This window comes from Aquarana catesbeiana, linkage group LG02 (genome assembly GCF_042186555.1).
Source record: "Aquarana catesbeiana isolate 2022-GZ linkage group LG02, ASM4218655v1, whole genome shotgun sequence".
NCBI lineage: Eukaryota > Metazoa > Chordata > Amphibia > Anura > Ranidae > Aquarana > Aquarana catesbeiana.
The window spans coordinates 137,860,153-137,886,435 of NC_133325.1; the positions used below are offsets into that span (position 1 = coordinate 137,860,153).

The window sequence follows — 26,283 nt, forward strand, 5'->3', positions numbered from 1 at the left end:
CTTTACTTCCTGTCTCATTGCAAAAACAGGAAATGAGAGGAAATCGCTGCAAATTAAGGGAATTCCTTGGGGACCCCTATACCACCAGAACTGGTGTCCCCATTGAAAGACTTCCTCTCTGGTACTTTTCTGGGGACAACCCAAAATTTGGAATTTCTTTTTACTTTTGCTTTCAATGCTAATGGTGAACAGGACAAATGGAAAAACTGACAGGTGTTTTAATCCATCTCCACTCTGCCTAAAGAAAACGTTTTGCCTTTAGTTACACTTTAAACATACATGTGCACAGACTCAAAATTCCAGCTAGTTTCATTCCATTTTCTCATGTTATTTTATCCAGAACCCACCTGAAGTTCTGTCTCTAAATTTGTGGAAGGCCCCAGAGATGAAGCCACCATTTCATCAACAACTGAAAAGTTCTCTGGGATCTTGAAGCATTTCTTGATCAGTGAGGGGTTAACTCCATTCAGATATTGGCTACCAAAGAAAGAATCCTCCTTCCATATCTCACTCACTAACCCTAAACATGAAAGGTAACGATTAATATGCTTTTTAGACTTTTTTTTAGGAAAAACTATTGGCAGAGTGGGAACATGACAATATTAATGCCCAGAGACCATAAAGTCAAAGAAATGCGAAGCAGAACTTGAGCAACAAGACAGTGTCCTCGAAATCAATGCCATTTTACATTTACATTACAGATACTCCTCGTTTAATGATTTACTTGTTTAACGACCACTCAGACTTACGACCAGCTCTCCCCACCTGCACAACGTGCTATACATAATTGTATTGTACAGTACAGAATTTTCGTTTGTGTTCTGTACTTATGCAAATTAAAACAACGTTATTGAGCTGGAGTTTTGTATTTAGACCTTTTTCTCATAATACAGTACAGTAGTTAAGAATGCTTAAAATATTGATTACTTGTGGCTCCTCGTTTAACAACCACATCGTTTAATGATCTGGTCGTTGGAACGGAACCTGGTCATTAAGTGAGGAGCAACTGTATCAGGAAACAGCATGAACAATTGAGGTTATCATGGTAGGTTTAACTTTTAGGGTATTTAAGATTTACTACACTTGAGGCATTTAAATTTGTTTCAACCATCTATTCAAACACACACTGTAGCTTTCCAATAATCAATTTACTCAAACAACCATTATGGTTCCAAAGTTACAAAATGTCACCTGTGCACCACCACATTGAATTTCTGACAACTTGCTTTTTAGCAGGTCTATGAAGCAGTCTGCTATAAAGGAATAATTGTGTCATGCTGTCAGAATTCCAAGACTTAACATGCAAAGACTTAGCTGTAAGACAGTGTGATAAATGCCATATTTGTGTATTGAGAACACTCTGACAAAAACACTTATAATTTAAGGTCTAAAATAATAGAGAGATCTCACAAACCTGATTTCTGTGATTGCCGCAGGGTGGACAGCAGTTTGATGTCTTCTAGGTTATGCCATGAATCCTTGTTGAACATAAATCCTTTCAGCATGGTTCCAAAGCCACTAATAGTAGAAGAACAGGTAGCAATTCCTTTTTATGGCCTCATCTAGAGCTGCTGAACAAGTCAGTTGTGCTCAAATCCATACAGTGATCTGTTACTCTACAAAAGCTCATATCTGGTAGGTTAGAACAACCAGATTCTAGAGTACAGTTAAACTGGATTGGCTTCTGGCTTCTTTACTAACCTGAACTTTCAATAAACAAGACTGATAAAATTATTAAATGGTAGATCTTATCTGCTGAAGTAACCACATAATAGGGGACCGTTTATGATCTACTGCACACCCAAATTTTTGGCAACTGCTTGTGATTTGCTTTCTAAAAAATACCCAAAATTATTGAAGAAATAGGTTGCCGTTTTAGTTCCAGGAGCTGACAATTCAGACTTGTGCACCATGTTGATTTTTATGGTAGGTCTTGCTACAAATATTTTCAATCTGTTTATTACAAGTATAGCATTTTGAGCTAAATCTTTTGCCAGAATTCCTTGCTCGGGTTTCCTGAGAATTACAGTGACAAAAAACTTTTTTTCAATGAAAGGCAAACCTAATACCAGTTGTCCACAAGATGCTGTCAACATCTGATTAACTAAAGCTGCCACAAGCTGGAGAAGGGCATTGGAAATATCCTAATACCTTGGATTACCTTCTTTTTTAGGAATTCTGGAAAAGTAAACAACTCCGGCCCAACTTATTGAAGGAGCACAACAACATTTCCTGGATCCCTGCCTGTTCTCACAGCAGAATTTAGATACATACATGGAAAGAAGGTTGTAGCCAAAACTCATTTCTTTTAGCAAGGAGTACTGGTCATTAGGGGGAAGCTTGAACACGCCATCATCTTCTATGTCAATGCAGCGAGGGACACCTTCTGCATAAACTTTCCACCTACAAGATTGTATAAAGTTATTACAAGTACTGATAACAGGCTGTACTGTTCCACTCCCAGCACTATTTCCCCCATTCTACCTGCCAATAGGTGCTGGTTTTAAGCAGTTCATTACCTGTTTTGTAATCATGTAATCCAACAAAAAAGAGAAACCGCTCTCCATCATAAAAGCCTGGTATAAAATGTATTAATACTTTTTGGTAAAAAGGCTGTTCCAGCTGCCCCTCTACCCTATAATGCTTCTCACTCTACCAAGAATTGAATTGTAGAATGAGGATTGCAGGTTGGAAGGACACTTTTATTATATGGGCTTAAGTTGCAATAAAAATTGGTGGAACACCCTTTGTACCGGAAAGTACCAATACATCTTTATACTGGCCTATTATGATGGGGAGCATCACCTCTTTCTTGACAAATTATGACACGAAGATTGCACCGCTCCAGGTAAAATATGAGATTCCTCCCTGCTGTAGCAAGTGACGGGTGCCAGCCTTGGTCCGCAACCAAATGTGCACAAAACAATAAAGAGATGGCGGCACTACCTGCATAAAAAAAATATAACTTTACTGGAAATCCATTAAAATTGAGGACACAATGTGCTCACACATCTCCTATGGAATTCAGCAAACGTGTTTCACACACCTGTGCTTAGTCATTGCTTAAGCAATATAGTTATATTTTTTTATGCTGGTAGTGCCGCCACCGCTTTTTTTTTTTTAATCACCTCTCTCTTGTTTGATTATCACAAATCAAGCTTTAGTTACAAACTTAAATGTGACCCTCCCCCCTTCCTTAAACACTTCACAAGCATTCAAAAGAGAACCATGGGGGGGGGGGACATCTCACCTTTCTCTGACTTATGAATAATGAACAGAGTGATATAATTCTCAGGCTGCCAAGATCCCTGGGGATGCCAAGTAGCCCAGATCCCACAAGACGATGCAAAACCACAGTGCACAGTAGTCTTCTTGAAAGAACTAGGCCATTAAACATTCTCCAAAACCTTGCCAGTAGGAGGATGATGTCACCCTAGCCTAGAGATTGAAGGAGGAAGAAGGCGAAAAGCAAATACAGTATATTTAACTTCCCCCCAGGCTTTATTTGCACTTTCATCCAGCTTTTGGGGGGGGGGCACCTTGAAAAAGCAGACCTTATCATTAAGGTGCACTGCATTACATTTATGAGAGGAAAAGCCATTCTTATATTTAGGGGAAGAAGCCATATCATATAGCTTGTAACATTAGAATCACTTCAAGCAGAGTAGCACATGTACACAAATGGTATAAGAACCCCTGGTTACCAAGTCAGAAAATCCATGAGATTAAAAGGCAAAACTAAGGGCTGTGAAACAAAATACATATGATAAATTGATTCATAATAATTTTAAGTCAAGTGCTCATAAAATTGCATTTTCATCTATGTATGCTTTATACCCGAAAGATCCAGGAGGTCTAGGAGTCTCTGATTTCTGTAAATATTATCCCGCTGCTCAAGAGATGCAACTGTATCAGCTTTATTATTGTGGTTCTGTTCCTATTGACCTTTTGATGTGGCTACCTTCTAAAAGTCATAAGGCCATTTTGTACCTCTTTCTTTCCCAATCCTTACACCTCTGGGATACTTCCTGTGTCTTGTATCTGGTCTGGTCGTGCCATACTCTGGTGGCTCCATTATTCAATAATGCTAAGTTCCCTCCTGGACTACACTGCTTTCAGTTTCAATGATGGATAGACAAGGGGTTGTATCGCATTGGACATTTTTGACCGAAAAGGTATCTGAGAGACTTCTTATTTTTCTCAATCTTTAAAAATGCCACAGTCTGAATCATTCTGTTAATGTCAATCACACACTTCCTTATTGTCCTGAAAAAGTGAGCAGATGGTATTACTATGCAGACTGTCTTTGAAAGTAGATGTTTGCAGAGCACATCTCAAAGGGGTGAAATCACATCCTTATATACTGAAAGTTATTTATGGCCTCTTCCACTAAACTTGCGTATAGGCTGGCATGGAAAGTAGACCTGGAGACAGAGATCATTGAGGAAGACTGGAATTCCTGTACTTCTATAATTCATAAGGGCATTTTGAACATACAGCTGATTAAGACTAATTATAAGGTGGTCTCCTGATGGTATCAAGTCCCAACCAGGCTATCTAAGATGTATCCTAAAGGTCTCTTCACAATGCTTTAGAGGCTGTAGTCAAAAGGGTTCAATGCTGATACAATACAGATACTTAGAAGAAAAGAAGGCGAGTGCGGTTGTCCAGCCTTCTTTTCTTCTATGTTGAACATCCCTAAGAGAGCTCAGGTAGCTCATTTAAATGAATCGGTGGATGATATTGCCAAACATAAGCAATCATTAATTTTCTGTATGTTCTTGGCAGCAAAGACAGCTATAGCCATGACTAGATTTGAGAAGACTTGGGATTCGTGACTTCACTACCTTCAAGTTCCATCTGGATGGCACTGGATGGTGGCGGGGGATGGCTCTTGATGGACTTTCTGTTTTGCCTTCTTCTTCTACTTGTTTTCCCAAATTTTTTTTAAGAGCATCAGTGGGCTACTTGAAGTAAAGTGAAATTTGTCTACCGACCATTCCAATGTTTAGTGGATACTGGGAGATTTAAGCCACAGACTGACAGATATCTTGACTGCTGGCAAGAGTCTTGTGCCTTAAGCCTGTTTCACAAGGGCTTCAGCTTGTATAAGAGCAGTGCGAACAACAAGCTTTGACAATCAATCTGTAGAGCTTTCAGCAAGATTTGTTGAAGTTTTTAAAGTACCATTCAGCTTTTGTTTAAAGTCGCAATTAGCACTCCCATTATGATCCATGTTCAGTGTTTACAAACTGGACCTGAATGGTACTTTAAAAGCTTCAATAAAGCTCTGAAAGTTCTTTGTCAAAGCTTGCTGTTCACACTGCTCTTATACAAGCTGAAGCCTGTGTGAAACAGGTCTCAGCTACTAGGCCTGCACTATAGGTAGGTGTCTAGGGTTTGGCTCACTTACTAATGATCACCTCGGTGAATTGACCCTTTAAGTAAATACTTAAATTAAAGAGACATTTTGTCTGCTTATTGCCATCTGTGGGTGTCATTTCGGCAACATCTCGACAAGAGCCAATATCCACACATTAAGAGTTCCTTCTTCCCATCATATAAAAAAAACTCCAAGATACCCACCTTGTAAAAAAAAAAAAAAAAAAAAAACTTCCAAAATACCTACATGGATGTTACATTTACTGAATTTTCACTGCTGCTTTATACACTCCAAAGGCCTAATATGTCCTATTCATTGCAGTGGGCTGTGTTGGCAAAAAATGATGCATGTCAGATTTGTCCTGTTTTGGTGAACTGGCTGCCCAGTTGAATGGGCTGCCTTAATGCAATGTACATTTGCATGGATTGATGAACAGCAATGGACTGCATAAATCTGAATAGGCCCTAAAAGTTGCCAACTCTAATCCAATCCACAGGAACCACTAAGATGAGCCATTTCTTCTCAGTTTCTTCTCAGTTTACTTTCCAGGTCACCAGCAGAAGTTTTATTTCTTCACTAAGTTAATGGCTTACCCAAGAGTCATGGCTTTATCCAACTATTAATCTATAGTAGCCATGAATATTCAGTTTTACTACAATCAGCTGTGAGCAGTCATATGGATTGGAATATAACCACTAAATTCAAAAGGAAGGACTACAATTACAAAAATAGTGTTGGAAATTACAGTTGTGTAAAGTCCAAAAAGGATTGCCAAATAAGATTGCCAAACTAGACACAGCAACTGGTGCATATAAAGAGCAAATGTAGGTTTCTCACTAACTTGTATGTCTCTCTGTTCATCTCCAGTTCTGCTTTTCTTTGTCTCAGGAGGATAGGGGAGGTGCTCCCAGTTATTATAACACCTGAAACAAAACAAATTGTACGTATGTGATTAACTGAACCATAATACAGTTTGTTAAGTACTAGAAATTTAGCTCATGCCAATTTAAAGTACAAGGGTTAGTGATCCTTTAACTATGAACCCCAACAATGAAGTCAACCATGTTGAGAAGGTTTTTTGAAACCACCCTAAAAAGGCCAGACCCACTACTGAATTCTACATGACAGGCGAGCTAAACGTCTGTAAAATGTAGGCCTTTGTGACAAATTAATGTCTGGGTTCCCTACAGATGTAAATCTCTTTACTGTCCCAACTCTGACACTGGACAAAAGTGGCTGCACAGTTTTTTCATTCAGACAGTGAGGCTGGGTATAGACATATATCTTCTCAAGAATCATCCTCTGACAGACATCCATAGCATAAGATCAAGCACTATTACTTATGCATCATGCCCACACATGGTTATTTTCCTCCATACATGCACAGTGGATATAGAAAAGTATCATCCCCTTTAAAATAATCACGTTTTTTTTGCTTTGCAGCCTTAAATGAAGACAGACACAGTTTTTGTTTTATCCAGCTGTATTTACTCCATCAACATCCAAGTGACAGATATAACACCAACATGTCAGAAAAAAGTAAAAAAAAAAAATCAAGGAGCGTGGCTTGGTGTGTGGCTGAGATGGCAGCACATTAGAGGAGCTCCGGAGCATTTGCAGCCTTTAGCCCGTCTCTCTGCACCCTAAACACCTGATAATAGGCAGACAGAACCACCAAACACCACACACCCGATCCCACCGCACTTCGGCTGCTTATACAGAGAGAAACATCTCTGAACTCTTCAAAAGCCAGGTGTCTTCCCGTAGCAGCGTGGCCAGAGGCAAGATGGTGCCAACCTGACTAGAGGAGGATTGCAGTGAGGAATCACAATCGGCCACAGAGAATAACAGTAGGAATCTCCCACTCTAACCATCCCCTCACATATGTCTGGCTTTGCTGCGGACCGATCTCAAAACTAATCTGCTGGTTCTCACAGAAAAATTGTCCCCTGCTGAAGCAGCTGGGAAACACAGGGAAAAGGCAATACATAGATTGGAGAGGTGACAGGGGGATACCTACAGTATATATTAATGGCCTGGATCTCAGTGCTTTGCAAAAACCTGTCTGCTAAATTAAAGATCAACGGATCCTTGTCAGAAAGTGTGACCATCACCAGTGGTACAAGACAGGGTTGTCCTCTCCTATTCATTCTTTCGCTCAAACCATTCGACAGACGGGTAATAGCCGAAAGAACGATCCAGGGGCTTAAGGTGGCCAACAGAAAATTCAAGGTCGCTGCTTACCTATTCTTTCTGACAAACCCTCACACCTTGATACCTACTCTACTGAAGGAATTTTCCCTGAATGGCTACATTTCTAATTTAAAAATAAATTACACAAAATCTGAAGGGATTAATATCACCATAACGGGGGATTCTCTCAAAAATATATACAGTATAAGACAATAGCCCATTTAAATGGGAAGCTTCAGTACTCAAATATCTTGGGGTTTGGCTGACCCAACGACTCTCTCTAATCTACAAATGTAACTATTTACCTCTTCTTAAAACCAAAAGAGAAAAATCTACAAGCATGGCACCTGAAACACTTCTCCTGGTTTGGTCGAGGTGCCATTTGCAAAATGTCTACCCAGAATTTTTTATTTATTTCTAACCCTACCTATAAAAATACCTCAGTGGGGGGCGTGACCGGAAGCCGACCTTAATGGACGCTTGATCTCCTAGCTCCGTCAGCCCGCAGCACCTACGGCAATTTAGGGGACGATCCACAACACCCATATGGGCAAATCGAGGACCACCCGATCCTCCAAATACAGGGGCACATCACAACCCCCTCCAGGAGCATCCACGGACCTCCGCACCTTCTTCCTCCAGGCGGACATGGCCCAGAGTGGAGGAGACAAGATGGCGCCGGACATCCATGCGCCTGGATGTCGGAGCTCTGCACAGACCCTGCCACCTCTCCTTACCCAGCAGCAGCAATCTACAGGCTCTCCATTAGCGGTGACGGTCTCTGCAAACCCAGACACACATCCAGGAGCGGTGAGTCTATCCATCCACCCGGATCCCCAGACCCTGCAGCCACGTGGGCCGCAGCCGTCCATGCTGCCCGCCTCCTCACAGCACTATACACAGTGCTCTGCTGCGTTCCCGAGGCTGCTGAGAACGGCCTCGGACCCCTACATGCAGGGGTCAGATCCAGTATCCCCAACGCCCTCGGACCTTTCCCAGGACTATCCACCTCTGCCAGGCCCTGCACACCCCCCCCGTGGGGGTGCGTCGTGACCCAGGAGATGACTGGGATAGTTCACGGGCCATGGCAGTCTCCTCTCCCCCGCCCAAGGCACAAAGAATGTCCAGATCCAGAGACTCCAGTGTCTCTAAGCAGCAATCTGCCTCTAATCCCTCGTATGCATAAAAAGCCAGCACCCCACCCCACCTACCAACAGAGACCCACCATACGAGGCCTCCCCAACAGCCACAGGCCTTGATGTGGTCTGAACCATGGGATCCCCCGTTAACTGGACCACACCTGCCATCGGAAGCAGGATCACTCAGTCCACGCTCCCCGCCACCAGGTCCATCCTCACCCTGCCAGCAATTCGGGCCGATACAGGCTCCACACATGCTGCCTCACTGGCACACATATCTACAGGCCATCCCTACTAAAGAGGACTTTAGACAATTAATAGAGGACGTGAAATCCACCTGCCGCACAGAAATTCAAGTTCTCCAAACAGGTCTCAAGCACTTGGCGGATAGAGTGGAAATGGCGGAAGAAGAAATCCAGGAAACTAAACTGGCCGTCCATAGAACACAACTTCAGGGAGCAGAACATCGATCTCTTCTTAGGGACATGCAGAGGCACATAGAGGACTTGGAAAACAGGGGGCGCCGCAACAACATTCGGGTGAGAGGTATCCCAGAATCAGAGGGCACCGAAGACCTGCAATCAACTCTACAATCCTTTTTCAACAACCTACTTGGTGAACCCCCCCACAAAACATATAGGAATGGACAGAGCCCATCGAGCTTTGCGACCCAAGGAATCTGCCTCAAAACCGAGAGATGTTATTTGCAGAATTACCTCCTATCCCCTCAAAGAAGGAATTGTGAGGCAAGCACGCCTCGCACGCAAAGTTATCTTTGACGGGGTTCAGATACAATTATACCCTGACCTCTCTTGGATCACCCTACAAAAACGCAGACTCCTCCAACCTTTACTACAAATACTGCAGACCAAGGTAATCCCCTATCAATGGTGCTTCCCCTTTACCCTCACTGCAAAACATCAGGGCAAATCTGCTGTACTGAGATACCCAGAGGATCTCCGTACATTCTGTAATACCCTGGAAATCCATCCCCCACAGCTGCCAGAATGGGACTTGGTGGCCACTCCTCCAACACCGCCCACGGTCTGGCAGAAAATGCCCACTTCTAACCAGCCCCGGAACCCAGAAGCAACTCGCAAGCCTGTCCAGCACAAAAATTGATAAGCCTTATTGCACCTCTAAAGTTCATACTTTATTGCAGGACTTGAACACTCCAGTACAGTTGCTCTTCATGTCCGGGATTTATCTGCCTGTTATATTTCTAGTTAAGAGTCCCCAAAATTGCCCCTACGCTAAAGACTAGCTAGCTATTAAGGGCTTGTTTCGATCGAGCTCCGAGAGAGTAGACGTTCATCCGATCACATCTTACCCCCTCCTGATTTGTAGTACAGAGATTTATACAGTTTGTCTGTATTACCTTACTAGTTACGGGCTCCCTGGTGCCCTCTCTCGGCCAGTCCATTTGGGTTGGCGGTGGAGGGGCGTTTGGGAACCCGTGTTCACCTGGGCCTGTTGGCCGTTCAAAATTTAACGATAATGTATGCTTTCTGTTATCATTTGGTTCTAACTACTCACCTCTTTCTTCCCCAACACTTTTTCTTCTTCTTTTCCCTCAGTCATCTTCAGGTATGCACAGTGGTGTGTGTGAAGTGTCCTGGTCTCCTCCTGGGGAGAGCCGGCTCCTGGTCCCTGGCCTCAGACCCTGGTGCGTCTTCACTAGGTAAGCAAATAAACATCCTTCCGTACATAACTAGATGGCAAAGATCCTATCCTTAAATGTACATGGCCTAAACTCTAACAAAAAAAGGCATCTGGCGCTGAGGGAGTTCAGACAGTCGGAAGCTGATATTATATTAGTACAAGAGACACATTTCAATAAAGGGGGATCGTTCGCATTTGCTTCCAAGTATTTTCCCCAGATATATCTATCATCAAGTACTCATAAAAAAGCGGGAGTGGCCATACTTGTGCTGCTAAACAATACAACTTTCTTTCCAAGGTATATACTCGCATTTTTAAATCAAATCCTGGAGTTTTGGTGGTGGGAGGGGACTTTAACCTCGTCTAATCAGCAACTGCGGATCGCCAGGTGGTTGGCTCCTGGGTGTCCCCACCTGGAGTCCTTAGGGACTCTAGACTGTTTCGACAAATCTCTAGACGATATGCGCTCTTTGATGACTGGAGGGCCCTTCACCCAGGCGATCGGCAGTACACATTTTACTCCGCCCCCCACCAGACACACTCCAAAATAGACTACTTTTTTGTCAATAATCATACAATTAAACTAATACGCGCAGCTCAAATACTCCCTATCTCCTGGTCGGATCACTCCCCCATTCTACTTAAGCTGGAATTAGACATTCCTAACCGTAGATCCTATAACTGGAGACTTAATACGTTCCTTCTTCAACACCTTTCTACCCAAATAGAACTACATTCCACCCTTAAACATTACTTCATAGAAAACGCCTCCCCAGATATTTCGCCATCCATACTCTGGGAAGCCCATAAGGCAGTCCTTCGCGGTAAATGTATAGCATTGTCCTCCGCAATGAAGAAAGATACACTAGCTTCAAAAACAAAAGCAGAACAGGACCTTAGGGTGCTTGAACGCAAGCTCCAGGATACCCCCACAATACCCCTCCTCAGGAAAATAATCAATCTTCGTTCAACTCTTAAAGATCTCGCCCTAGGCCACGTAGAAAAAGCACTGACCAGACTGAAAAAAATGTTCTATGATAAAGGAAATAAAGCGCACTCCCTTCTAGCTAACAAATTACGCGAAAAGTCCCACATGCAAACGCCACACCAGATAAAAAACAAATCGGAACAATTAATATCTCACCCTACGGAGATTTCCCATGTCTTTGCAGACTTCTACAAAAACCTCTACAACAACCCAGACATACCCAGCAATCCCCCCCCACCGGACCTATCCCACAAAATGCGAGAATACCTAGAACGCAGCGGAATTCCCCATTTAACACCATCTGATCTGCTGTCATTGAATACACAGGTCACAGATGAGGAAATAGAAATGACCATTAAATCCCTACCATCTCACAAAGCCCCAGGACCGGATGGATTTCCGTATGAATACTATAAGACGTTTCTTCCCATACTGCTTCCACATATGCGCAAGCTATTTCATGCCTTCCTTCAAGACACCCCCATACCCCCAGACATGCAGTGTTCCTTTATCACTTTAATCCCCAATCCGGACAAGGACCCTTCCCTCTGCGCTAGTTACAGACCCATCGCCTTACTGAATTCTGACCTTAAAATCTTTATCAAACTACTCTCCAACCGTCTCAATCAGATTCTTCCCTCCCTGGTCCATAAAGACCAAGTGGAATTTGTCCCGCTATGACAAGCAGGCGACAATACCAGAAAAGTTATAGATCTAGTAGATGTGGCGAACAGAGAAAATCTGGCGTCCTTGCTACTAAGCCTGGACGCAGAAAAAGCTTTTGATCGCTTGGGGTGGCCTTTCCTGTTCGCCACACTACAATATATGGGATTCCGGGGTCCCTTTTTACAAGCAATCAGACACCTTTACTCCAATCCCTCATCTCAAGTCAGAACCCCCTTTGCACTCTCCACAGCATTCTCAGTGGCAAATGGTACCAGACAGGGGTGTCCACTCTCACCCCTGCTATTTGCACTCTGCATCGAACCCCTGGCCGCATCTATCAGGAACAATCCAGATATTCTGGGGATCTCGGTTAGAGGTAGGGAGTTTAAAATTTCCCTCTTCACCGATGACATTATACTCACATTGACCCAGCCCCATGTTACCCTTCCGATTTTGAATACAGAATTAGATCGCTTTCGTGTTCTTTCAGGATATAAAATTAACGCGTCAAAGTCAGAGGCACTCCCAATTAATATCCCTGCTACAGAGGTCACACTCTTAAAATCCAATTTTCCATTCACTTGGAAAACGACCGCCCTGAAGTACTTGGGAACCTTCATCACCTCCAAATTCAACACTTTGTACCAAGAAACCCCCCCCCCTCTTCCGCTCCATTAGATCCTCATTGCCCCAATGGAAAAAACACCATATCTCTCTATTAGGGCGAATCAGAAGACACAGGGTACCGAGATCAGTGTTAATGGCGTCCCGCAGTGAGGGGGGATTAGCATTCCCCAACATTATTAAATACTATCACTCAGCTGCGAGCAGTAGCTTTGTGATTTACCCACAAATCTTACAATAAATGGACAGAAATTGAAAAATTATGGCTAGCTCCCATACACCCAACTAATCTATTGTGGAGTGTGAATGAGGACGTAGCCCCAGAGCGTATGCTGGCCCCCATGTCCCAACTGAGACGGATATGGCGTACACTGGCTCATTCTCATGGACTGTCATCAGAAAAATCACTCCTGACTTCTTTCATCTGTAATCCTAAAGTGCTGGATAGCCTTACTTACCAAATGTCACATCCCTGGACATCCCGGAATTTATTCCACTTTGGGAATCTGGTGCACCCTAGGACACGGAAACTATTGTCATTCTCTGATCTACAGAACAAATATGAACTTCCCAGACAGGTGTTCTATGGGTATTTACAAATCCGACATTATGCACTTACTATAACATCTACCCTGCAATTCCCCCCCCATCCCCATTTGAAACTATAATTTTAGCAGGTAATACCCAGAAAGGACTCATATCGGGTATATATAGGATCCTGAACGCATTTTCCCTGGAACGGCAAAGCAAACATTCTTATATGACTAAATGGGAGAAGATCCTCAACGAGGAAATCCCTATAACACAATGGCAGATGATATGGTCCCAAGCGGCAAAGAGCTCAATATGCACATTGTATAAGGAAAATTCTTATAAAATTCTCCTACTCTGGTACATGACTCCAGAGGTGCTCCACGCCATTTTCCCCCATTAGTTCCGATAGGTGCTGGCGATGCCAGGGAGCAAAGGGCACCTTTCTACATATATACTGGAGTTGCCCATTACTATCCACTTATTGGTCCACGGTCTAACAATTACTGGCTCGCCTCCTGGACACACAGGTCCAGGCGTCCCCAAAATTCTTTTTGTTAGGCCTGTCACCACTTAAGCTTCCTACCCCATATAAGGGGTCATAAAATGGAACGCTACCATAAAACATGGTCTCCCTGGTTCGCTTTTAAGTACTCTCAGGAGTTTGAGAGGTTGAATTCTGTACAGTTGAACCGAGCAAGGGACTCGCGTTCCAAGTGATCCTCAACCTGAACCTAAATTGACCTAAATCACTCAAAAAGTCTCAGTGATCTCATTGTTTAAGATCCCACCTTAAAATACAAATTCTACGTAAAACCATAAAAATCATTTTGACTGGTTGGTAATTCAATATAGATTGAATCATATAAGATATGCTACACTCTTTGGCTACCTCCAACCCCCCCCCCCCCCACAACTCCCCCCTCCAGTTTCTCGCTATCATTTTCACTGCTTCTACTCTTTTAATCTCTTTTCCTTAGTACTCAAGAAATTCCTAGATATGGGTATAACATTATGCAGATAACTATATCAAGGTACCAGCCAATAGATTAAGCTGATTTCTCCTGGTTTACTGTACAAGTATTGTTTTCATACTATACACAATATATCCTGTTTTAGCTCCTATGCTTAACCTGTCAGCGTGGAATTGTAAACCGCGGGGGCGTGGCTTGGCGCACAGCGTGGATGGACGCTGAGTTAAGGAGCTCCGGCATTCTGTGAGACCTAGGAGGCGAAAACAACTGGTGCCGAGACGATTATGTCCTCACTCATAAAGAAGGGGACACACATCCGATCCCTGCATTCGTTGGGAACCCCTAAAAGCAAGTTATCACCAGCGAATCTCAACAAATTCAGTTACAGCGTGGAGGCAGGAGCTCCTAGATGGCGCTGACTCACAGGACGGCGGGAGGAGAGGAAATGGAGGATGATGAGATTTCTTTGCCAGCATCCGAGGACTCCTCTAGAGGTAATCCTGCAAACGATCCCCCCTGACATATGCCATTATGACAGAGATTGCTGCCGACAAAACTCTTTTTCTGCAGCCATAACTGACATAAAGACTGAACTGAGAGAGCAGGGAAGAAGAGAGACAGGGCACTTCTCAGACTGGATGATATTACCACCACTCATTCACAACACCTAATTGACAAGAATAGACAGATCGAAGATCTGGACAACAGAGGAAGGAGACACAACATCAGAGTGAGAGGTATCCCAGAATTGCCACCCCTGAGCAAATTAAACCAGCCCTTTCCTCTATCTTTAACAGCCTTCTGCAGAGGCCTGAGGACTCACCAATTGATTATGATAAAGCACACATAGCCCTTAGACCTAGAGCACCAGACATCAACCCACCGAGGGATATCATTTGCTGTCTCCCTAATTTCTGTCTGAAAGAGGAAATCTTGCAAAAAGCCAGAACAAATGAGCAAGTTATATTTAATGGCATAGATATCCAACTATTCCAAGACTTGTCCCCAACCACACTGAAAAACAGGAGAGCTCTGAAACCCTTACTTGAAATCCTGAAAGGGAAAAAAAATCAGTTACAGATGGAAATTCCCCTTTTGCCCTACAAGTCCCAGATGAAATACAGAATTTTTATTAGAATATGCAGATAGCCCCATTAGATCTGCCTGAATGGTACGATGAATTCCGCTTGCCACCAGCCATCAACAATACACCTCTTTTACCAAGGCCTTCTCCTGAAAAGTCTCTTTACCAATTCGGGAACCATCGCAAAAATGCGAGCAGAAGCAATTACAACTCTCCTGCCTCCAAGAGCCCTGTAATGAGAGATCCCAGGTAAAATCTGAGTTTTACCAATCGCTTACACATCTGTAACCTAACTGTTAATACTTGTTCCCATCCCACGAGTTAAAAGATGACCTGTTAATCGCACTCTGAAACAGTGGCGTCTCCAGCTTTCAAATTTAGGGGGGGCACATGGGGGGACAGGGACAAAAGTAGGGGGGCAACTATAAAATGCATATATATATATATATATATATATATATATATATATATCCTGGGGCCCTTTACTACGACCCCACAACGGGCCCTTTCACATGTTCTGCAGTGAGCTCCCTTCCTACTGTATTGGGGTCCCCCAGGGTGGCAGAAAACAAGAGATATATGTCACCAGCATATCAAGAAAATATAAGGATCCAAAGCAGTGGGAGAATTATCAGGATTGCAAAGGTTGTCTTGCCTCCGGGCCCTGGTGTTCAGCCACTGTGGGGTTCCCCAGCCTCCTCTTGCTGTCCTGCCCCTGCTATTGACAGCGCTGGTCTGGCATCTCTTGGAATTTACAGGCTGGTCCTCCTGTCCTAAGGACGGGAGAAATCAGTCTGTTTTTTCAGTAACTGAGAGTCCTGGTGGAGTCCTTCCTGCAACTCGCTCTTCTCCCTGCCAATGAGGATGCAGGTGAAGGAGCAGATCAGGCGGCCATGGTTGTGTGAACGCTCGCATTATGCAGTGTCAGCGAGCAGGGGAGGGGGGAGGAATCACCCGCAGGAGCTGACTGGGGACTCTCTCCCTCTTAGACATTGATTTTTTGTAAAAAAAAAAAAAAATTTTTTTTTTTTTTGGGGGGCACATGTTGGGGCACAGCATAATGTTGGGGGGGTCAGGGCCCCCTCTGGCCCCCCCCCCCCCCTAGGGTCTGAAAACACCATTCTGTTCACGTACAAAATTTTACAGAAGTTCTGTTTTAAAGTTGTTATTTTCTTATTTGGCCACAAGAGGGCACCCATGTATAAAGGTTTAATGACAACGATGATTCTGTATTTTGTTTCACCTACCACCAGAGGGAACCACCTCACCAGAAACAGCTAAACACAGATGGCTCTTGGTTTTTGTTTTGTTTAACATTTTCATTTCCTTTTACCCTGAGAACTTCAGGAAGAAGATCCACTTTTGACTTTTCTCTCTAAAGAAGATGGAATACTCCAGAACTCTCACCATAAATGTCCTTCGGACTCTTTTATGTATCATTCGGTGCCCATAAAGCTAACTGTGAGTAAATCTTAATGGCACACCCTCTGTCACAAATGCAGAGAGTCACACATCAACACCGTCTAAAAGTAATGCTTGAACAGTACACAAATGGAAGTTTTACCCCACCTTCTCTAGCTTCCCTCCCCTGGTTTGTGTTTCACTTCTCGTTAAAATATGGTCAATTTATATTTCAAAGCATTAAAAGATGATTTTGATATTTAATTTGTATTTTACTATACAACTTACTACTGTTGCTAGATAGATCTAGCTTCTATAGATTTGTTCATTATAAGTTATCTCAATTACTGTTAGACAAAATAATCTAAAATGAAGTTTGAGTTGTGCCATATCACTAGTGGGACCTATGAGTTGTGAGGCCCACTGGTGGAGTGCTCAACAATAAACCCTTGTGAATATATATAATGGTATTAAGAAAGTTTTATACTATTGTTTTCTCTATGGTACTACCACGAAAGTGGCTACACAATTACATAATCACATGGTTAACTGTTATCTGTCTCCCCTACAATCGTCTTATACAGCAATGTTAATCCTAGCTTAAAAAAGAGTCTAAGAATGAATAACTAATACACCTTGATCCCTATTCCTGGGTTCTCACGGAACTCCCTATGTTATAACGAAATATTTATTATACTAAATAGACTCTCTCTATCCATAAACGAACCTCCCACCTACCCCCCAGAGTCGCATTTGGTGTTACCCCCATATAACACTAACAAGCTCTACGCCATACGGACGTATGTTTGAGCTTAAGGCCCCTTTCACACGATCGGACCGTTTAGGTCCGCCTGTCAGTTTTGACGTCGGACCTGAACAGGTGCTCCATGTTAGTCTATGGAGCGTCGGATGTCAGCGGAGACATGTCCGCTGACATCCGACCCAGTCCGATCCACTAAAAGCAGATGGATGGCTCTAGGTCCAGGTCCATCGCTGGCGGATCGGATCGGGTGAGATCTGATGAAAACGGACATGCTGTCCGTTTTCATCCGATCCCTCCATAGGCGGCAGCAGCGCCTGACAAGCCCCTCCCCGCTCAGTGAGCAAAGAGGGACCTGTCATCCGCCGGCTCAGTGGAGATCAACGGACAGATCTCCCGCTGAGCCGGCGGACCGAGGCGGGCTCCGTAGAAACGGAGTCCGCCTTGTGTGAAAAGGGCCTAAGACTCATCTACGGTACTATTGGAACGACCCCACTCTTCTTAATCCTCCTTAACCTAATCCCTTACTAGCCTCTTGTAACCCTTCCTCCTGCCCTCCACCTCCCTAATCCCCCCCTTATATATATATATATATATATATATATATATATATATATATATATATATATATTGCAGCCATTTGCTAAAATCATTTAAGTTCATTTTTTTCCTCATTAATGTACACACAGCACCCCATATTGACAGAAAAACACAGAATTGTTGTCATTTTTTGCAGATTTATTAAAAAAGAAAAACTGAAATATCACATGGTCCTAAGTATTCAGACCCTTTGCTGTGACATATATTTAACTCTGGTGCTGTCCATTTCTTCTGATCATGCTTGAGATGGTTCTACACCTTCATTTGAGTCCAGCTGTGTTTGATTATACTGATTGGACTTGATTAGGAAAGCCACACACCTGTCTATATAAGACCTTACAGCTCACAGTGCATGTCAGAGCAAATGAGAATCATGAGGTCAAAGGAACTGCCTGAAGAGCTCAGAGACAGAATTGTGGCAAGGCACAGATCTGGCCAAGGTTACAAAAAAAAATTCTGCTGCACTTAAGGTTCCTAAGAGCACAGTGGCCTCCATAATCCTTAAATGGAAGATGTTTGGGACTACCAGAACCCTTCCTAGAGCTGGCCGTCTGGCCAAACTGAGCTATCGGGGGAGAAGAGCCTTGGTGAAAGAGGTCAAGAAGAACCCAAAGATCACTGTGGCTGAGTTCCAGGGATGCAGTCGGGAGATGGGAGAAGTTGTAGAAAGTCAACCATCACTGCACCCTCCACCAGTCAGGGCTTTATGGCAGAGTGCCCCGACAGAAGCCTCTCCTCAGTGCAAGACACATGAAAGCCCGCATGGAGTTTGCTAAAAAAACACCTGAAGGACTCCAAAATGGTGAGAAATAAGATTCTTTGGTCTGATTACTTTTTGGCCTTAATTCCAAGCGGTATGTGTGGAGAAAACCAGGCACTGCTCATCACCTGTCCAATACAGTCCCAACAGTGAAGCATGGTGGTGGCAGCATCATGCTGTGGGAGTGTTTTTCAGTTGCAGGGACAGGACGACTGGTTGCAATCGAGGGAAAGATGAATGCAGCCAAGTACAGGGATATGCTGGACGAAAACCTTCTCCAGAGTGCTCAGGACCTCAAACTGGGCCGAAGGTTTACCTTCCAACAAGACAATGACCCTAAGCACACAGATAAAATAACGAAGGAGTGACTTCACAACAACTCCGTGACTGTTCTTGAATGGCCCAGCCAGAGCCCTGACTTAAACCCAATTGAGCATCTCTGGAGAGACCTAAAAATGGCTGTCCACCAACGTTTACCATTCAACCTGACAGAACTGGAGAGGATCTGCAAGGAGGAATGGCAGAGGATCCCTAAATCCAGGTGTGAAAAACTTGTTGCATCTTTCCCAAAAAGACTCATGGCTGTATTAGATCAAAAGGGTGCTTCTACTAAATACTGAGCAAAGGGTCCGAATACTTAGGACCATGTGATATTTCAGTTTTTCTTTTTTAATAAATTTGCAAAAATGTCAACAATTCTGTGTTTTTCTGTCAATATGGGGTGCTGTGTGTACATTAATGAGGAAAAAAAATGAACTGAAATGATTTTAGCAAATGGCTGCAATATAACAAAGAATGAAAAATTTAAGGGGGTCTGAATACTTTCCGTCCCCACTGTATATAAATGATATATTGCTCAAACATGCCATGGGCATATGTGGAATTACACCCCAAAATACATTCTGCTGCTTCTCCTGAGTACGGGGATACCACATGTGTGGGACTTTTTGGGAGCCTAGCTGCATACGGGGCCCCGGAATCCAATCACCGCCTTCAGGATTTCTAATACCGTGTACACTCGATTGGACTTTTCGACCAGACTTGTCCGACGGACGCCGACGGACCAAATCCGGCGGACAATCCGATCATGTGTGGGCTTTACCGGACCTTCAGCGGACTTTTCCAGTCGCAAATCTGACGGATAGTGACTTCAAATAAAAACAGTCCTTAATGTAGATAATTCCACCAGTAGTGATTGAAGCATCAAATAGACAAAAACATCTCGTGAGAAGGATCCACCACCTATAAAGATGTACGCTTACCAGAGGTAAGCTTAATCAAAGCTTATATTCACAATCCAATCTGCGGGGACACCACCATCGGTCTCAGCATGGGGGGAGGATCACCCGGAACTCTCCGTCATAGAGGCCAAAATTCAACAGGGGGAACCCTTGTGTGTGATTCTGTGGCCGTAAGCATACCTGGAATCCCGCTTGTGCGAATGGCCCATTTCACATGGCCCATTTCACATGGGCCATTCGCACAAGCGGGATTCCAGGTATGCTTACGGCCAAAGAATCACACACAAGGGTTCCCCCTGTTGAACTTTGGCCTCTATGACGGAGAGTTCCGGGTGATCCTCCCCCCATGCTGAGACCGATGGTGGTGCCCCCCACAGATTGGATTGTGAATATAAGCTTTGATTAAGCTTACCTCTGGTAAGCGTACATCTTTATAGGTGGTGGATCCTTCTCACGAGATGTTTTTGTCTATTTGATGCTTCAATCACTACTGGTGAAATTATCTACATTAAGGACTGTTTTTATTTGAAGTCACTATCAGTCACGGACTTATTCTTTTTTATCACCTCTTATAATTTATTTGCTTTAAAGTTCTAATTAATCACAATCATGTTGTGTTGATATTTGGGTTTAGTATATATTAATTTGTTTTGATTTTAACACAATATTTGAGATATTCTGGTTGATGGGAATTTTATTCACTTTAGTTTTCTAGCGCGGTTCTGTTAATTGTTTTATATATCTGATTCTTGTACCTATGAATTAGAACTGCAGCTTGGGGGTGTAGGGAAGCGCAGTAATTTTTTATTCTTTTTCGCAAATCTGACGGACTTTAGATTTGGAACATGCTTCAAATCTTTACGTCGTAACTCCACCGGACCCAGAAATCCGCTCGTCTGTATGCTAGTCCGACGGACAAAAACCGACACTAGGGCAGCTATTGGCTACAGGCTATCAACTTCCTCATTTTAGTCCGGTCGTACGTCATCACGTACGAATCTGGCGGACTTTTGTGTGATCGTATGTAGTTAAGTCCGTTCGTTATAAAGTCCGCCGCAAGTCCACCAAAAGTCTGTCGGACTGGCTGTCGGACTTTTGTAGCTGAAAAGTCCGACCGTGTGTACGCGGCATTAGGGCGTAAATTTTTGATTTCACTCCTCACTACCTATCACAGTTTCGAAGGCCATAAAATGCCAAGATAGCACAAACCCCCTCCCCAAATTACCCCATTTTGGAAAGTAGACACCCCAAGCTATTTGCTGAGAGGCATGGTGAGTATTTTGCAGCTCTCATTTGTTTTTGAAAATGAAGAAAAGCAAAAAAAATGTATTTTTTTTTCTTTTTTCAATTTTCAAAACTTTGTGACAAAAAGTGAGGTCTGCAAAATACTCACTATACCTCTCAGCAAATAGCTTGGGGTGTCTACTTTCCAAAATGGGGTCATTTGGGGGGGGGGGGTTGTGCCACCTGGGCATTCCATGGCCTCCGAAACTGTGATAGGCAGTGAAGAGTGAAATCAAAAATTTACACCCTTAGAAAGCCTGAAGGTGGTGCTTGGTTTTCTAGTCCCATACGCAGCTAGGCTCCCAAAAAGTTTCACACATGTGGTATCCCCGTACTAAGGAGAAGCAACAGAATGTATTTTGGGGTGTAATTTCACATATTCCCATGGCATGTTTGACCAATATATCATTTAGTGACAACATTGTGCAAAAAAAAAAAAAAAAAAATTGTCTTTTTCCCACAACTTGTGTCACAATATAAAATACTCCATGGACTCGACATGCCTCTCAGCAAATAGCTTGGGGTGTCTACTTTCCAAAATGGGGTCACTTGGGGGGGTTTTGAAATGTCCTGGCATTTTATGCACAACATTTAGAAGCTTATGTCACACATCACCCACTCTTCTAATCACTTGAAGACAAAGCCCTTTCTGACACTTTTTGTTTACATGAAAAAATTATTTTTTTTTGCAAGAAAATTACTTTGAACCCCCAAACATTATATTTTTTTTAAAGCAAATGCCATACAGATTAAAATGGTGGGTGTTTCTTTTTTTTTCCACACAGTATTTGCGCAGCGATTTTTCAAACAAATTTTTTTGGGAAAAAACACACTTTTTAAAATTTGAATGCACTAAAACACACTATATTTCCCAAATGTTTGATGAGATAAAAAAGATGATCTTAGGCCGAGTACATGGATACCAAACACGACATGCTTTAAAATTGCACACAAACGTGCAGTGGCGACAAACTAAATACATTTTTAAAAGCCTTTAAAAGCCTTCACAGGTTACCACTTTAGAGTTAAAGAGGTCTACTGCTAAAATTACTGCCCTCAATCTGACCTTCACAGTGATACCTCACATGCATGGTGCAATTGCTGTTTACATTTGACGCCAGACCAACGCTTATGTTCGCCTTTGTGCGAGAGCAGGGGGGGGCAGGGGTGCTTTTCTCTCTAGATCTCTCCTCTGCCCTCAAAGCATCTGACCTCACCAAGATCGGTGTGATAAAATGCTTTCCCAATTTTCCAATGGCGCTGTTTACATCCGGCGAAATCTAAGTCATAAAATGCTCGTAGATTCCGGTTTCTTAGGCCATAGAGATGTTTGGAGCCATTCTGGTCTCTGATCAGCTCTATGGTCAACTGGCCGAATCACCAGCTGCATTCTCAGGTTCCCTGTTGGGACAGGAGAGCCAGAAAAAAACATGGAAGACGGTGGGGGGGCATTCCCTCCCACTACTTGTAAAAGCAATAAACATTACAGTATAACAGTAAGACTTACCATACCTGCAAAGCAAATACAAAAAAAAAGTAAAAAATAAAACATTTTTTAACGCAACCTGTGCCTAAAATATATATATGCCGAAGCATGGGGGCATCCACCCGCAAAAGGTAGGAGCAAATCGCTCCTCTGCCCCTGCTGCCACCATGCTTCGGCATATATGCTCTTTTTTTAACCGTGGGGGTGAAATCACCTCCGACAGCGCTGGAGTCACGGCTTTATGTATTGTGGGAGCAAACGCTGTTGCTGTCAAGATAAATAAATCTGCTCTGCAGCTGAATGGCGTACCTGAAAACAAAAAAATGGTTAACAATAAAACACAGTAAACAGTAAAGTATAAAAAAATTGCATACCTATAAAGCAAACATGATAAAACATAATAACAATAAAACATTGCAGAAAAGAACACAGTAAAAAAGAGCAGAACAATAGAGAGAGAATAGAGAGAGAACAATAAAACGACAACTATTTTTGTTTTTTTTATTTTATATATTTTTTTGTGTTTTTTTTTTTTTTTACTTTTTTTTTGTAACTGTAACTTTTGTAACTGTAACTGGTTCCAGGTTTGGGTCTCTCAAAATGCGATGGCATCTTGGGAGACCCTGTGAAAGTGTGCCTAGTCTGTGCAGTGCTGTACCCTACGCTAATACTCAACTAGTGTATGGTAACTTCAAAACATTCACCAATGCAAAGACCAGGATTGTCAGGACAGGAGGGACAATAATAGCGGGTGTCACTCCTATATCTGCGCTTGCTGCAGACACAACATCTTTTTTGGGGGGCTCGTTGGGTAGGGGTACTCAGGAGGACATAAAGAATATGCCTCTCATGCAGCCGGCTTACTGCATTTGGTTGGGGAAGGTGAGGTGGAGCACAGTCTGGAAACAGAAGGGCTCTGACTATCTCCTCCTGGAATTTAAGGAAGGATCCAGTCCGTCCTGAAGCTCTGTATAGCACATGAGCGTTCAGCAAAGCCAATTGAAATAAATAAACAGACACTTCCTTGTACCAGCATCTGGCCTTACGGGCAATTAGGTACGGCGCCAACAACTGGTCGTTGAGGTCCACCCCTCCCATATTTTGGTTATATTCGTGGACAGAGAGGGGTTTCTCCACAACACCAGTCGCCATAGTAATTTGGACCATCGTGTCTGCATGAAAGGAGGTAAGAACGAAAACATTCTTATTATCCCTCCACTTCATAGCGAGCAAATTATTACACTTGAAGCAGGTTCTCTCCCCCAGCCTAAAACGGGAATCTACAAGCCGCTGAGGAAAGCCCCGGCGATTAGGTCGCACGGTGCCACATGCTCCAATCTGCTGATCAAACAAGTGACTAAAAAGTGGCACGCTCGTGTAATAATTGTCCACATATAATTGGTACCCCTTTCCGAATAAGGGTGACACCAAGTCCCACACAATCCTGCCAGCGCTTCCTATGTAGTCAGGGCAGTTTGTCGGCTCTACGTGGCTATCTTTTCTCTCGTAAACCATAAAACTACATGTATAGCCTGTGGCCCTGTCACAGAGCTTATACATCTTGACCCCGTATCTGGCATGCTTGTTGGGAAGGTACTGTTTGAATGACAAGCGGCCAGAAAACTTAATCAGGGACTCATCAACGCAGACAACTTGATGGGGAGTAAACAAATCTGCAAAACGTTGGTTGAAGTGGTTTACGAGGGGCCGGCTGGCATTTCCAGTTTCATTGCCAATTCTTGAGCTTTCAGACTGGTCTTTGGATTGTTGCAGGAAGCCACTAGTGGAAAAACACATAAGTACTGAAAGGATCAGACTCGCAGCAGATTTCTGGTTCCAAACACATCCACCAACACAGCGGGGAGATACGATGAGATCTGAGTTTCTCTAAATCCATTTGGTGTCCTTGGATGTCTTTGACCACCTATGATTCCTGTATCTGAGTCCATTTATTTAGCTCCGGAGGGCTAATTTTACACAAGCTTCACCTGATCCTCTGTAGTGGGGGGGTCATGGGGCTCTGGTAAGCGGCCATTTTTATCACTGGTGGTGGACTGCACGCAACATTTTGCACGTCATGATAGATTTCATATGTCTCTCATATTGATGGACTTCTTTATTGTGGCAGGTTTTTTTTTTCATTTTTTCATTTATTTTTTCACGGGTGTTTGATTACATGTTTGGACACTTTACTGCACATTTTTGCATTTATTGATTTTACTTTTCATAATTTGAGAATATACCATTTGTGGATATTTATTCATGCTATATTTGTTTATGGTTTAGGGATAATATCATTAATTGATTATGCACTATTAAGTTAATGCTGTAGCACGATTCTATTATTATCTACCGAATTTTGTAGAGCCGATCGTATCCAGGGTCTCCACGAGGACGACAGAGTTCATTGTCATTGAAGTGCATGAACCCAAAGATCTGCTCATATTGTGCCCTGGTCATGGAGGCAGAGAACAAGGGCATATGGTGAATTGGGTCAGTGGACCAATATGACCGCAACTCACTCTTTTTAGTTATGCCCATGTTGAGGGAAAGGCCCAGAAAGAGCTTAAATTCGGAAACCGTAATTGGTCTCCAATCTCTGGCAAGGGAGGACTGGGGAATTGTGTTGACCAGCGCACAAATTGCTTTGGTCCACAATAGATCTATAGAGATCTTCGGTGAAAAACAGCGAATAAATATCAAGTGACGTAAAATCAACTGTTTCCACCTGAATGCCGGGTTGGCCAGTGAATGGGGGAAGTACGGGTGCTGCAGAAGTGGTGGGTTCCCAATTAGGATTGGCAAATGCAGCAAGATGGGCACTATGAGCACGATGGGCCTGTGTTAGTCTTCTTGGTGGCAGCAGGACACTACTGCCCTGTACACACGGTCAGATTTTCCGACGGAAAATGTGTGATAGGACCTTGTTGTCGGAAATTCTGACCGTGTGTGGGCTTCATCACACATTTTCCATCGGAATTTCCGACACACAAAGTTTGAGAGCTTGCTATAAAATTTTCCGACAACAAAATCCGTTGTCGGAAATTCCGATCATGTGTACACAAATCCGACGCACAAAGTGCCATGCATGCTCAGAATAAATTAAGAGACTAACGCTATTGGCTACTGCCCCGTTTATAGTCCCGATGTACGTGTTTTACGCCACCGAGTTTAGAACGATCGGATTTTCCGACAACTTTGTGTGACCGTGTGTATGCAAGACAAGTTTGAGCCAACATCCGTCGGAAAAAATCCATGGATTTTTTCCGTCGGAATGTCTGATCAATGTCTGATCGTGTGTACAGGACATACTTGTGCTTGCCACCTCACCAGCTTGAACTGCACTTATGGGACTCGCCATGTCACCACGTGATACTGCAGTGCTGGATTGACTACGACCAGGGTGTACCAGGCCGCTGGTGCTTGCCAGTTCGCCAGAAGGAATAGTGGCGCTAGTACTGCTCTGCTTCATTCGAGGGACCTGCGGTTCTTGCACATTAACGACAG

At 43.3% G+C, this 26,283-nt stretch overlaps 1 protein-coding gene across 6 annotated transcripts in view; it reads right to left on the reverse strand.

Moving 5' to 3' along the window:
• Positions 1-26,283, reverse strand: part of LOC141127244 (hydroperoxide isomerase ALOXE3-like) — a 226,972-nt gene that overhangs the window by 139,604 nt on the left and 61,085 nt on the right. For 4 of the 6 annotated variants that reach the window (XM_073613510.1, XM_073613515.1, XM_073613514.1 and 1 more), the window contains 4 exons: positions 6,225-6,306; positions 2,275-2,403; positions 1,415-1,518; positions 348-520 (listed from right to left, as the gene is read on the reverse strand). In XM_073613510.1, the coding sequence (XP_073469611.1) occupies positions 348-520; positions 1,415-1,518; positions 2,275-2,403; positions 6,225-6,306 (488 nt within the window). Of the gene's footprint in view, positions 1-347; positions 521-1,414; positions 1,519-2,274; positions 2,404-6,224; positions 6,307-13,113; positions 13,151-26,283 lie in introns of those variants that run through there. The other 2 variants (XM_073613511.1, XM_073613512.1) reach the window with 2 other exon arrangements.